Consider the following 16,300-nt stretch of genomic DNA (forward strand, 5'->3'; position numbering starts at 1 on the left):
ACTTACAAACTCTTATTAACTTTTACATTATATATATATATATATATATATATATATATATATATATATATGCACAAAAAAATTGGAAAAAGAAAACAGCTTTTGCTTATTACAAAATAATTTATTGATTTTTAATCTTCTTAAATATATACAAAATGCAAATACAACAGTAGAAAATCGTGGAACATTACTCTTGCTCTTCCACAATATGTTTCTTTTTCTCGGACACAAATGGCACAGTTCCTGGCTTTGAATGTGCTCGCCTGTTGGCTTCCCTGCAAATAACAGAAATATATAACTTAAATGTTTATACTTACAAAACATAATTGCTTCTTTTCCAGACTAATACTAAGTAAATGGTCACAAAGTAACAACCCGTATATTATTTTGGTTGGTGAGAGTTTTTTAAGAGGTTTGCAAGTTCTATGTTTTCTGTCAGTGGAAAATACGAAATTGTTTTAGACTGATATCAACTGCATAGTTATTTGGCATCAATGGAATTAGTGAGAATGACGTGGTATTCTGGGAAAATGAGTTCGAGTATTCATTATGGGATTATTTGACATTCACCTGATAGTTGGAGAAAACATCACAGAAATCCAAAGAGTTAATTTAATCAGGTCAGGTCAAAAGCACAAGTTTCGTTTGTGTATCGCATTTCGCGCACTGTTACAAAGAGGTAAAGTGGAAATATCATTTAGTGAGTTGGGCCATTTGTGTGCTGAGCACCTCCATTGTGACATTGCACAAAGCAGAGATATAATGAAATATCTGTAAAAGAGGTTTGGAAACAGCCCAAATGAAATTTCCTCAATATATGTGGAGTTAATTTAGAAGACAGAATGCAAAGTGAAGAAATTAGAACTAAATTAGGAGAAGATGGTGATATAGTGACGGAAATTAAAAGCTATCAAAAAAAGTGGTCGGATCCTATTTTAAGAATGATGTCAAGCTTTGGACTGCAGACAAAGAAACATTGGATGCCCTAAAACAGGACTGTCTGATCAAGTTCAGCCTTGAAACGGATCAAGAGCCCAATCCTTGAATAGGATATGATTAAGATGATGATTACATGAAAGTAAATAAATATTAAAAATTGTTACGTAATTTAAATAAATAATGGTTACAAAATTTCTGAACGTCATTCAATAATCACTGTGCAGGAGGGAGAAGGGAATGAATTCAAATATTAACTATGAAGTGATCAAAGGAAATGGAGAAGTTTAAGAGACAATCTCACTAAAAAATTTCATGAATGCAACAGATGTATGTGATCTTAATGTTACTACAAGAAACACTTTAATCACAGTTTTAACTTAGAATTCAGAACTTACTACCATACATCCCTATTAAATATAATTACAATTTCCTGTGCTCAAATTTTCTTTCTCCATTTCTAACTTCCCAATCACATTTATTTGCCATCATGCAAATAAATCTCTTCAGCCATGTTTTCTTTAAGCTTCCTTGTCTTTTCTTACCAGCTTGGACACATTCTAAACTCCTCCTTTACTATCACTGATACAAAAAAAAATGTATTATTGTTATTATTAGTATCATAAAATTATCAACAACATACTTCCTTTTCTCCTTCTGCTTGATAGTACGGAGCTCCTTCTGTCCATGGTAGATATGTTTGGGTACTTGTCTATGACGAGCAATGCGCCTGATCTGCGGGTGACTCAAGAACTTCTGTTTCAAAGCTTCATTGTAGTTCAGAGCAGCTCTTTCACGTGGTCTCAGCTGTAATGAACGAATGTTGGCTTATGGCTGCTTCATTTTATGCACTTATTGCATTCTTATTGCACATTCTGCAAAATTATTCTAATATTACATAATCCTTAATATATTCTATATGTTAAAAATATATAATTACTTTATTCTGTACACATAAACAACATGTTCTCTGTTGTGTGTGTCAGCTTTGAATGCCTGAGAAAAAGAATTAAGAACAAGCGTGGCAGTAACAAAGAACCTACCTTCAGCACAGAACAAGAGTTCCTAGAATCAATAGGGTTTGGATCAAAGATACAAGGAGAAAGGTAAGTGTCGAGGAGGATGTAGTGGATGGATGATAGGATTCTGAAGTGATTTGGTCACATGCATCTCATGAATGAGACGGCCAAATACTAAATCAAGAAATCCAGCATACCATGGAGAATGCTCAGAATCTTCTGTAACTTGGCAAATGGGAAAAATTAGGTAATGTTCAGTCACAGAGAATCATTTATTCTGCTAAAATCTGCTTCTAAATTTTTAAGGGACCAGGAAAAAATTGTGTTAGATGAAAATTTAAACTGTGAGGGAGGAGAGGGGGAGGTGATAGGGACAGGGTGGAGGCATGGAAGAAGAGGGAGGGGGAGAGAGAGAGAGAGAGCGCACGTGTGTGTAAACACGCACACATGCATCGGCCACAATAATCATTAACACAACATTACACACAACTTATAAAATTAAAATGAATGGTATCTATGTGAAATTAACTTCAAAACTGAACAATAAAATCAGGCTCACATTTACACCATAAATCACTCAGCATGAAAAACAAATTAGTAAGACAATAAATTATTATTATAACTAATATTTCAATAACTATAGATACTCTCTTCCTATTGCGTGTGTTATACAAGCTCACTATCATCATAAGATCATAGGGCATTTGAAAATCTCCACAGCTAGGCAAATACTGAAAAAAAAACATTCCATTTTATGCACAGTGTGGTCCACCAAAGTGGTGTGCAACTTGAAAATGGATCACAGTCCTGCCATCTATCAGCAAAATGCGGAACCCGAATCACATAAGTGAAGTGGGTAGGCTTTAGATACACACATACATTTCATTTTAATAGGTTACGTTGGCAACACTGAAAGTCACACTGTAAGCATCATACGCTTCACATGATAGCTTGGAGTTGGTTATAGGCATTGTTCATGTAATTTTATTTCGTGTCATATTTCACCACCATTCTACAAACAAGCAATTTCATTTGTTGAAGTAACAGCTGCTGCAAACTCCAGGAATTTTGGAACTTAGATAGTATTAATGCACGGTAAAAATATATTTCGAACATAGGAAGGCTCAAGGGATTAAAAATATCGTGTAAATGGAGGAAAAATTTAAATTATGTAAAAGTGCAGTTTCCCTGCATACAAAAAATGACTAGGACCAGGAAGGTTCTATTTATGAATAATACTTATGACGTCATGTTTTACATAAGTGAATATAGCCTATATAATTCAGTAATTCAGTACTACAATAACAACTGTCTCTTGAAACAAAGGAATAATTGGAAGCAAAAAAATTTCATTCTGAAGAGACAGTATCTGGAAAGGAGAAAGTAAAATACTATGTGTGATTCCTACACTTACCACTCCAAGTTTTTCTGCTGCTTTTGCTTTCCACAGCCGAATGTTCATCTCATCTGAGCCACAGAGAATGTATTTATTGTCCATTGACCACAAAATACACGTCAGCCTCTGCATTCTTTTAGTGTGATATATATCACGTGAATGACACTAGAATAACAAACAAATGAAATTAAGACTGTGTATGTAAAAGAGTAAATGAAAAATCAATAAAGTATTTTATACTCAAGATGACAATTGTTGCTGTCGTTATTATTATTGTTGTTTTTGCTGTTATTATTATTATTATTATTATTATTATTATTATTATTATTATTATTATTATTATTATTATTATTTTCCGGCATTAACAGTTCTTTTGGGACTAGTACTTGACAGGATGATGATGATTATGATTTTTTTTGGTAAGCTTTGTCTTCTAGGCAGCCTTCACTTGGAGGAAGCTGAATAAAATTCAAAATAAATAGAGGTTTCGTGTCATATTCCACCATTCTACAAACAATTCCTATTCTGTGTATGAACTTTGCCATGCAATAGTGGCCTATGTTCAGTATGAAGGCTGCTACTGCTGATTTTCTGGGTGCATCTGGTATTAAGATTGGATTATGGTGTTTCTCTTCCCTTTTTTCTTTTTTGGAGTTTGCCATATTGTGTAAATTTGAACATGGAAAATTTAAGTGGGCACCTATTCCATTTCCACTTCTATAAAACTCTACACACAACTTGCTCCGTAGCAGAAGTATGCCAATACAACCCGCAACATATTTCGTATCATTGCTCCTTAGCAGCTGCAGCCAATACAACTAGCAATGTATAATTATTGTAAAAATAAATTAAGTTTATATCATTGTATAAGGTTACATCAAGACATTACTAGTGGCTTAAGCAGGGAATACTGCACTTATTTTCTTACCCTGGTTACGGTATTCATTAAAAGTCCAAATTGTTTGTTTTATGACTATGCTAAGATGATTCTCAACAAACTGCAGCCTACGATTATTTGAAATCACACAACCACCAACCACTTAAATGCTCCACACAATTACAGGGATTCTACAAATCTCCTGCCATTTTTTTATATACAATAACATGGTAATTTTTTTGTAAAATAAAATACGATATGAGTTAATACTAATTTAATTGTTATAAATTAGGTTCTTTTGCATATGAACATCTAACTTAAAAATATATCATGCAATGTCGAGACCATGTTTAGTTAGAAATGTATGTATTTATTCCTGCATGAAACTGTTCAAATTGGCAATGATGTAAATGAAGTATTTTTACATCAAGATTTCTAACCCTTGATATAAATGCATCTTACACTACTTTTTTCTCACCTTTCCTTGTTCAAATATTCTGACACACTTATCATAGCCACCACTGACAAACTCTTTTCCAGTAGGAGCATAGTCTACAGCTGTCACTGCTGATACATGATCCATGTGAACTTGCAACGGTTGTGCCAACTTTCTGATGTCGAAGGTGTACAAACTGAAAACATACAATCATAAAATAAAGAAACTTAGAATTAAATAAAATAGCTGCTTGTTTATGCAGATGACGTGAATATGTTAGGAGAAAATCCACAAACTATTAGGGAAAACATGGGAAATTTACTTGAAGCAAGTGATGGGATAGGTTTGGAAGTAAATGCCAAAAAGACAAAGTATATAATTATGTCTCGTGACCAGAACATAGTATGAAATGGAAATATAAAAATTGTAAATTTATCCTTTGAAAAGGTGGAAAAGTTCAAATATCTTGGAGCGACATTAACAAATATAAATGACACTCGGAAGAAAATTGAATGTAGAATAAATATGGGAAATGCCTGTTATTATTCGGTTGAGAAGCTTTTATCATCTAGTCTGCTGTCAAAACAGTTGAAACTTAGAATTTATAAAACAGTTATGTTAACGGTTGTTCTGTATGGTTGTGGAACTTGGACTCTCACTCTGAGAGAGGAACAGAGGCTAAGGGTGTTTGAAAATAAGGTGCTTAGGAAAATATACGAGGCTAAGAGGGATAAGTTAAAGGAGATTGGAGAAAGTTACACAACACAGAACTACATGCATTGTATTCTTCACCTGACATAATTAGGAACATTAAATCCAGATGTTTGAGATGGGCAGGGCATGTAGCACGTATGGGCGAATCCAGAAATGCATATAGAGTTTAGTTGGGAGACCGGAGGGAAAAAGATCTTTGGGGAGGCTGAGGCGTAGATGAGAAGATAATATTAAAATGGATTTGAGGGAGGTGGGATATGATGATAGAGATTGGATTAATCTTGCTCAGGATAGGGACCAATGGCGGGCTTATGTGAGGGCGGCAATGAACCTCCGGGCTCTGTAAAATCCATTTATAAGTAAGTTTGTTACAATAAGAAAAAACGTGTGATAGATATTTAACAATTTTCAGCAAGAGTACACAACGAAGACTAAGGAATAATCTAGTATGTAACTAGCTTATTAATACTGGGGAAGTCTGTAGGGGAATGAGTGTTTTATTACCAATTTTTTTAAAAGTGGTTTCTATGTTTAAATGCAAACTTTTTATTCGCGATTTACATGTTTAAATGCAAACTTTTTTCATTATTTACATATGTCAATAACGACTTTTTCTGACGACTGACATATACCCTATAAATAACGACTTTTTTCACAAATTACAGTAGTTTTATTTACTGACTTTGATGTATTTTATTCACCATTTTATGGTGTCCCTAACCATAATTATAGAGACAGCACACCAAAAACCACTTTTAATATGAGAAATGCTTGAAGTATATTTTCGAGGAAATTTTTTAATTCATTTTTCCGGACATCTCAAAACCTCTTCATATTTTGTATAACAAGAAAGTAGTCTTTTTGAGGATTCAACTTAGCACATTTTCTATCACACCATGTCCCTACAAAAGTAACTAAGTTTTGATATATATTCTCACAACGTAGCTAAAGTGCTACTGAATAAATAAAGATTTTAAAATGTATATCATTACTTGTAATCCTCATTAGCAACGGTGAAGATAAAGGCCTCCATAGGATTCCAGCACAGCCTGTTACTTCTCAGAGTCATGATTACTTTCCTTACTGGTCCAGCGTCTCTTATATCATACAAGATAATGCTCCGATCACTAGCACAAGAAGCTGTAATAACATCCAGAAACAGAGAAAAAATTGTTCAATAGCATCATCATAATCAACCAACAAATATCAACATAAGTCCTATATCTATTATGAAACTTCGGCATCTACATTTATTTCAAAATACAACTTCACAAAATCACAGAAGAGAAATTCCAGTGAAAATCCGATATTATCAGTATGGCCCACAAGAGATCCATTATAATGTCCGTATGTTTTTGCACTGTCAAATTGATCAAAAGAAAAACATGCTAATAAAATTATTTTAAAGTAAGAATTTTATGACCAATTTTGCTATAACATTATGATAAAAAATTCTTAATTAATACAATGTTTTTATCAATAATCAGCCATATGTTTAAATTTGAATTGCTCACAATGTCTTCCATTTTCCCCACTCACATGCGCACCAATGCTATTTTGGCAGCGGAAGGGGACTGCGTTTTTGTTAATTCTGTGCAACAATAATACAGAATATAAAAGTTAACTGTTGTAATGAATTATCTATGTTATTTGTTGTAGATACATTAAGTAAAAAGAAACTATTGTAATAAAATTTCTATCATTATGACTTTATTAATAGAAATGTTATGATTTGAGGAATATTTATAATACCGTGTGACACAGAAGTCAGTTGACAAATGAAGGGTACACGGGAATAACAATCAAGGTCCATTTTAGAAAGTTTCGAGAAAAACTAATTTTAAAGTTTAAGCACTTAATACTTAGTTATGTATGTATTTAATAGAAATTGACGTAGTGGAATGTTAAGAACGATGATTTCTTATTACTAGCTAGACCACATGATAGTACTTCCTTTCCACTATAAGATAGCATTATTAACTCAATTTCGATTTTTGATGGACCTCAATCGTTTTTCCCGTGTACCCTTCAAATGGGAAACATTACTAATTATAAAACCAAAATAATTATTGTACAAAGTAACATAATGACTTGTTTCCATCAAGATGTCCATAATCTGAGTGGCCTTTTTCCACTGCCTGCTGGATCGCATCTTATGGCTGCGTAACTGCCTGCTCATTCCTCTTTCTTAGCATTCAGTTTTGCGTGAAGCATTATTGTCCAGTTTCGAAGTTAGGGCGCAGCAAGTAACTGCCATTGGTTTGGCTGTATTAAGTGTTCAGAGTGAATTATAATTTTTAATTTGAAATCTTAGAAGTAATTACAGTGTATGGAAGTAATTGTTTATTAATTATGTGGTTATGTGGTTATTAATTTATTTTGGATTCATTAAGTGTGTGGTAAAAATTTTACATTTGGATAAAACGACAGTTCATTATAATGACAACTCTGTTGTGCATCTTGAGGTCTTGCTATATAACGGATTTTCACTGCAGAAAGAAAAAAAAAGGTATTTCAAAGAACCATTTCACTTAAATGACACAAAATAAGTTCCATAAATGCCAGTATTCTATACAAGAACTTCAGTAATTTTTATAGAACTCTTCAATATTAACTGCACACACACACACAGTGCAGAAGACACGGCCCTACAGTATATGAGCTGTTCAGAGCAGAAGTGGTGTAAGTCAAAAATGGGTAATGAGGGTTAAAGTAAACGTTCCTTAAAATCAAGTGCAAAGTAGCAATTAATATTCAATTTATTTAAACTATTAGTAGTTATTGGATAGCAAGAAGGCCATATTAATTGCTACTTTGCGCTGTATTTTACAGAATTTTTACTTTAAACCTCATTACCCAATTTTGACTTACACCACTTTTGCTCTGAACAGCCCATATATTGACTTCACCGCAACTCTGGCTACTAGCAACAGGCATCTATAATGAACACCGATCAAAATACCCCTCATTTCTCGTGAAAAACAACAACTGAATAGACTACAGTGGATTATAGTGGACTTTATGTTGTCAGCAAACAGCTGGATACATTAAGAAGATTGATTCAATATTTACTGCCTCAGAAATATAATAATTATTAGACCATTGTTACATTACATCATTATTTTCTAGTGCATACCTAACAGATTACTTTGGATTGGATTGAAGCTGATGTCATGCAAGCTGTCCACTCCCCACTGAAATGTTCGAATTGGTTCACTGCGATCTTCCTCCCACAACTGACAAATCTCTCCACATGTTGCAAACACTGGGTACTTCTGGTGGTGGCTCACACCCATCAACACTGTCTAAGAAATGAATAGTCACTAATTAGCATTAAGAACTCTTGATAGCTTATGAAAGATTATATGAGATTTTTCGGCTTTGTAGTGATTGTGTTCAGAAGGTTTTTGGTATTTCACTCTGTACTGGGACTTTCATCTACAATAATAGAGAATTCAAGGAAGAAATATTAGGAAAGCATAGAATCATAAGAGAAGGCAAGAAGTGGAGTACATTTACTCACTTCCAAAAAATGCTATACCAAACCTACCACTCAGAGAAACAGTTGCGACAATCTATTTCCTGACTAGTTACGAATTAGGGCTTGGATTTCTATGGCATGTTGTATTTTTATCCTGGTCTCTGTTTACAAATTTAAGTTAAAATGAACACAATGTTACATTTTCTATACATAATGACTCGGTTTTTATTGTCATATAAATGCATATTTTACTACATTTTAGCATTAAGACATATTTGACCAAAAAATGGTACAAAAGCATATTTTTTGTCACATTACAATTGTTTTAACAATTCTCCAAGTATTATTCACATGTTTTGTGTCAATAATGGCAAGAGATTTTGTTTGGTAAGTTGTTAAAACACAAAGAGCAAAAGAACGTTAGAAATATGGCTAGTTTGTTGCTGGTTGGTCTTACCTTCACCCTCTTCACTTTTCTCAACTGTTTCCCAACCCCACTGTTAAACCAAACATATCTACAAATATTGTATGTATGCTGTAAAAATTGTGAATTGATAGATTCAAAAGTTTAAGAGTAATAGCAAAAATTCTTCACTTATTTCACTTATACACAACAATCATACGCTCAGACTACCCAGTCCCCTCAGTACTAACCACTTTCTTTGTATTCATTCAGACATTCTGGGGGTTGTGTGTGAATGAAGTAGGCACCAAAACGTTAAAATATGGTGTTCACTTAAATCGGCTACAACTTGCCATTTTCACTCCAATATGGAAAATCTGTGCTTCAGTGGCTGGCCACTCACATCTTTGAAAAATATTGGAGTGCAAGAGTCAAATGACTTTATTGTCAAACGCCTGGCATTAGAAAACAACAACAACAATTGAAATTTCCCTTAACAAAACAGGTTGAAAATTAATGAGAATTTTCCATTGTAGATTACACTTAAAAATATGTAATTAGAATAACTTTCATAGCATCATAGCACTATTCATATTTACCATTTAGATAAATAAATAAATTATGGGAGAAAATATTACGAAATACGTGAGACTGGCAAAAATGTGGGAGAACCTGTAAAATAGTTATGGCTCAGAAACGTTTTACAATCCAACAACATTGCAGTACTGCTAAACACAAAACCTTAGATATACTTCAGTACTGCTACACACAAAACCTGTATATATACTTCAATAGACAATTTGCTGCAGAAATCCGACATCACTTGCTTTCCGTTTGAGAAATCAGACAGCAGTTCATCTTCAGACAGTAAATCTGTCCTATGAATCTTTATGAGATGACTGCTCATTGTAGGCTATTGCCAACTGCATTTCCATTCTGCCATCACCAGTTCATTTTAGCGTGGAAGACGTGACGAAACTATGTATTGGGACCTTGTTTTAAATTGTAGAACATTAGGTTAAAGGACTTTGAATAAAAATCAACAGATGACTACTCGAAAGTAGAAAGATGAATGGCTTTAAGCCAAGTGACAAGGGATTAAATTAAACTAAAGTAAATAATAATAAAAAGGTAAAAAAAGGTAAAGGTATCCCCGTAACATGCCATTAAGGCACTTGGGGGGCATGGAGGTAGAGCCCCATGCTTTCCATGACCTCGGCACTAGAATGAGGTGGTGTAAGACCCGGTACTCAATTTTATGGAAGGCTGAATGAACCTTAGGGCCGTTCTGAAAGTTTGGCAACGATAAAAAATCCTGTCACCACATGGGATCGAACCCCGGACCTTCCAATCCGTAGCCAGCTGCTTTACCAACTGAGCTACCCGGCCGCCAAAGTAAATAATAATAATAATAATAATAATAATAATAATAATAATAATAATAATAATAATAATAATAATAATATCATCATCTTAGTATAAACTGATAATATAATGATTGGACTTTTAACATCCTACTGTACATCAGTCTGGAATCAGCAGACATTACTTCCTATCCAAGGACTGTTCCAATTAATCCTCTCTGTGTGTTTTCGAAGCTTGTATAAAAACTTATGGGATTTCATGTATATATTTACCTTGCTGATGTAGGTATTGTTAGGTTCTTCCTCTTCTCCAATATCAGAAGACTCTGTCTTCCACATTTTTATTGTCTTATCATCACCTGTTGTAATGAATTGTCCGCCATCTGGGAGGAATGAAATCCCTCTCACATAACCATCGTGCGCCTGAAAACTGCGTACACACTTCTGTTGAGGTAGTTCCCACAACCGAACCTGTTCCAAACAAGAAATAAATATTAACATATTCATCACAACACACTGTATGTATGTTTTAAACAAACAATATTCTGCAACATTAAAACGAAAAAATGAAATTTGAAGTTTTTATTTTTTTTTTTTAGTTTGTAAGTACACTGGCTTGCAAAACTTTTGTCTGATATACTGTACAGTTTCCCTTGTTCTTAAGATGGTATTTGTACTTGCCCCAAGACAGTAATGTGAGCAGGAGGTAACTTCCCCGCAGGTAACAAACCACACCTCCTCACAACAGAAAGGTTGAACTAAGCTAGTTGATTCTAAACTTAAAGAGAATTCTTTATGTTTGCTTAGTGGTCCAGTAATATAGGTAAATTTAATAAACACGTCATTTTGTAGCTCCTCCTCATGTTATGGTTCTTTGCGCTATGATGCACCTATAGCTTATTTTTCTTTGGCTATTGTCATAGTAATAACACTATGTTAGTTACATTAATAATTAAAGGTGGCACTAACAATCAACAGATTAATATTCTAAAAAAATAGGGCAACTTAAATAATCTTATTAAGACAAATTTTTATGGACATGTCTGTAATTTAAAACTTGATTTCAATTGTATCCTGCAGGCTACAGCAGTTTAATTTATATTTTGCACATATAAAAAAAAGGTTTGCATATTACTCTCATACATGCAACGGAACGAAAATGTGGATGTAACGAACTAAAAAATAAACGAAGCATGTAGAAATAGCAAATGTCTGTGCTTTCAACACCAAACATGATATTGGAACCATATCTGATATAACAAAGATATTTGAAAAAATATAATTCCATCAGGTTGCAACATGCGCACTCTAGGTAGCATATTTTCCAGCATGTGGATATATTGCTGGAAAGTCAAATTCTCTTCAATTTTACACAGAGTTCCTCCTCATAGCCCAGAAATCCATCCCTAAACAGCGACAGAAATACGTCCACTATGTTGTCTTGATGCTACATATTCTGGCTGGAACCCTGTGGACCTAATAGGACGAAATACCTGAGTAGGCCCAAGACTCATGTTTGAGAAAATCTTTTAATCTGTAAATATCACATTTCCCCAAGGATATTCACAATATTCTTGTCAAAACACGATGCGAACTATTCTATGTTTATGATTCAACATGGAAACTTACTTATATGTGCAAAGAAGATGAACAATTTTCCTGGAATGTTCTATAATGCTCAAGATAAATAAATAACATGTTTTAAACATTCGGTGCAAAATAGACTCAATATTTTATTTCTGTAAGTTACATATAGGTTACTGTTATTGTTCTAAAAGGTTCTTTTTTGTTCGATTAGTTAGGTATAACCTGCAACTCAAGAGCTCAAATACCACCCTCCCTAGGACGACATGTGGAGTGGGTTATGTAGACATATTGCCAACATAATATCTCATAGAGTTCACTTCCATACTATTTCATAGGACAAAATTTTTGTGATTCAATGTACAGGGACTCCTAAAGTTTACCATTGCCCAATTTGCAAATTACTTTTACTAAATTAAAAATTCCAATTTTCCCTCAATTACAGTAAATATTTACTACCATTGGGTTACCGGTATCTGATATTCGTTTAATGTTAAAAAAACAAATCAGAAAAACCCAAACAAGTACAGACCCAGAAACAAGTCCAAGCAGGATTCGAACCCAAGCTTGTGCGCAGTCTTGAAGTGTATTAGTGTAAGTCCCAATTGTCAAGCCAGCACACACGCCAATGGTACACAAAACATTTGCAGGGTAGTTTGTTATACGTGTCCATTAGGAAACATGCAGTTAATAACTTCAACAAACTTCCTTCCATATGCATAACAGTACACAAAAGATTAAATTGATAATTCATACCTCGCCATCATAAGAACCACTCACTAAAAGTGACAAATGCTGAGGATGTTTTCCCAAACAAGATACACCATCCCGGTGTCCATCCAGATTTCCAACAAATGGTTTAGCAAATACACGCTCTAGCTTAACAGCATTCAGTGCTCTTGTGTACTCTCTAAGAGCTTCAAATGGATGCAGAGACGGGTCATAATTACGTGGAACTGTAAAAAGGAATAACATAATAATAATAATAATAATAATAATAATAATAATAATAATAATAATAATAATAATAATAATAATAATCGCATTACCTGTAATAATATATAATGAAATCGTGAATTAAAAAAAAACGTGGCGGTATATAACTACTTGTGACGTCATCAATGGCATCATACCCTTCCATCGTACCTTTAAATTTACCATGTCTCGTAACCAGTATATAGTATCAAATGTAAATATAAAAATTGAAAAGTTATCCTTTGAAAAAGTGGAAAAATTAAAATATCTTGTAGCAACAGTAACAAACATAAATAACACTCGAGAGAAAATTAAACGCAGAATAAATATGAGAAATGCCTGTTAACTTATTATTTGGTTGAGAAGCTTTTGTCATCTCTGCTGTCAAAAAATCTGAAAGTTAGAATTTATAAAACAGTTGTTCTATATGGTTGTGAAACTTGGACTCTCACTTTGAGAGAGGAACAGAGGTTAAGGATGTTCGAGAATAAGGTGCTTATGAAAATATTTGGGGGCTAAGAGAGATGGAGAGGAGAATGGAGAAAGTTACACAAAGCAGAACTGCACGTATTGTATTTCTTCACCTAACATAATTAGTAACATTAAATCCAGACGTTTGAGATGGGCAGGGCATGTAGCATCTATGGATGAATCCAGAAATGCATACAATGTTAGTTGGGAGACCTGAGGGGAAAAGACCTTTGGGGAGGGCGAGAGGTATGGAAAGATATTAAAATAGATTTGAGAGAGGTAGAATATGATGCTAGGGACTGGATTAATCTTTCTCAGGATAGGGACCGATGATGGGCTTATGTTAGGGCGGCAATGAACCTCTGGGTTCTCTGAAATGATGATTCCTAACCAAGAGGGCTAGAATTAGACTATCTACTCCTCTTGTTCCTAACTACGGAAGAAACAACACAGGGCTTCTAAGCAAAAGGTGAAGTAATCGGTCGACACTAATAAAAATACATAACCTTGCTACACAAACCTTTATGAATGTCTCTCGTAGTTTCCCGCAAATACTGATCTGGGTTTCTACTTAACACCTTCACTTTCATTGTTTATACTTTGTAAAATAAATAATAGAACAAGCCAATAAAATAATTATTACAATAAATAGAACTATAACCGATGCACATGCCTTCCACAATCCACACTTCAACAATTTTATGCCTGAACTGAACAGTGTCACCAACTAAACTGTATGAAAAGTCACCAAACAGTAGCTCAAAATTCCCTATATTACTTGTTATCAATAGAGAAAGATTCATCTTTTTCGCTAAAGGGTACTAAAAAAAAGTCGCAAAATCCTTAATTAAGCAATACAAAGGTAAAATGAAGTTAAATATCGCGGAAAAACAATTAAAAGTCGTCTGATTTGGCGACACCGGCTGAAATGTTTCCATTTTCAGTGCTACCAAGTCCTCACATTGTATTGGCTATGTCAACGAGCTTGGCATAAACCCCTTTGATTAGATAACCTAATTGGGTTTTTCCGAGGTTTTCCCCAAACCAAAAGGCAAATGCCGGGTAATATTTTAGCGAATCCTCGGATCTCACCTCATCTCACTACATCTCGCCAAAATATTGTAAAAAATTCACAAAATTGTAAAAATTCTAGAAAATTACTAAATTGTAAAACTATAAAAATTTGTAAAAATTGTAATTGTAATATTGTAAAATTTTGATTTGTTCCACATCTTAAAGCTTCATTGCTCATGTAAGATCTATGGAATAAAATAAATGAATGAATGAATTAACACAAGGCCGGAGGGGGGGAACGCGTATTGTAAACAGAGTAGTCAGAATGAGTACAACAAAAACTGTAGCAGGAGAAGCTAAGCTCTCTGTATCTCGTTCCTGCCTAACACGAATAACTTCTTGTGAACATCCCTCAGGGCCAAATTGCAATATACGAGTATTATATTGTTCAGCCACAATCACATATAATAATATGTATTATTCTAAATATAGCCTTATACTTAACAAAATTGTGACTTGTATATGCTTATCAAACACTACTTTGAATCTACATTGATTATAGTAAATTCTTCCTAATATTTCCACCATAATCACTATAATCTTCTATGCCACATCAATAAATTTAAAAATGCAGTTATATTGTCAGACTCCAAAGCAGCTATTCTATCAATAGTCTCTAAACACACATCTTCATCTCAAACAGCAGAAATAAATAAAATGCTCTCTCAATTAATATCACTCAATAAAAGAATTGTATTCCAATGGATACCATCCCATTGTGGAATCCTGGGAAACGAGAATACGGATGCTTTAGCAAAGAAGGGCAGCACTGCTACTTACAGACCTGTTACTAAATCTACGTATTACTCTGTGAAAAGATTTATTAAATCTACATACTTAGACTTCAACAAACAAAATTTGATAACACAATCTCAAGGGAAAAAATGGAACTCTCTGCATCAAAATCCACAGTTAATTCCCGATTTACCACGAAAATCATCTGTAGCTGCATTTAGATTGGCAACAGGCCATGATTGTTTGGCCAAACACCTGCATAGAATTGGAATATATCAGACCCCTAACTGCCCATTGTGCAACTCAAACCAAGAAATGGATTCGGAACACCTCAAAATCTGTGCTTCAGTGGCTGGCCATGATAATATCTTTGAAAAATATTGGAGTGCAAGAGGTCAAATGACTTTATTGTCAAAGCCTGGCATTAGAAAACAACAACAACATATTTCCACCAATGATACACATGGTTCGATGGAAAAAAAATAACTTAGAAATTAAATATATAAGTAGGCTAATGTAAATAAGTTTCCTAAAAAATGTTTTCTCTTTTTAAATTATCACATATCTTACAAATGAATTACATGTTTCAGTTATAAGATTAAGTGACAATAACTCTGCAGAGGGTTATGGGATATAATTAGGGTTGCCGACACTCCCATATTTCCCGGGATCTCCCTATTTGGCAGTAATTTTCAATAGTCTCCCACTCCCCGTATTTTTCTTCTCTTCGAGCATTTTCCTCCCTCATTTTTTCATAATGTAGAAGCTTTATTTCAAACATTTGATTTTGTCATGCATTAAAATGATTCAGAATTTTGTTCTTCCAGAGATGCAT

The 16,300-nt window shown here is 33.8% G+C and overlaps 1 protein-coding gene across 1 annotated transcript; it reads right to left on the reverse strand.

Moving 5' to 3' along the window:
- Positions 1 to 100: 100 nt before the first annotated feature.
- Positions 101 to 14,382, reverse strand: LOC138712219 (DDB1- and CUL4-associated factor 13). Its single transcript, XM_069843768.1, has 9 exons — positions 14,177 to 14,382; positions 12,967 to 13,166; positions 10,900 to 11,097; positions 8,515 to 8,683; positions 6,371 to 6,518; positions 4,707 to 4,860; positions 3,370 to 3,516; positions 1,580 to 1,743; positions 101 to 275 (listed from the first exon to the last, which is right to left on the reverse strand). The coding sequence occupies exons 1-9, from the start codon at positions 14,244 to 14,246 to the stop codon at positions 188 to 190; spliced, it is 1,338 nt and encodes a 445-aa protein (XP_069699869.1). The 5' UTR covers positions 14,247 to 14,382; the 3' UTR covers positions 101 to 187.
- Positions 14,383 to 16,300: the final 1,918 nt, after the last annotated feature.

Source organism: Periplaneta americana, chromosome 13 (assembly GCF_040183065.1).
Source record: "Periplaneta americana isolate PAMFEO1 chromosome 13, P.americana_PAMFEO1_priV1, whole genome shotgun sequence".
NCBI lineage: Eukaryota > Metazoa > Arthropoda > Insecta > Blattodea > Blattidae > Periplaneta > Periplaneta americana.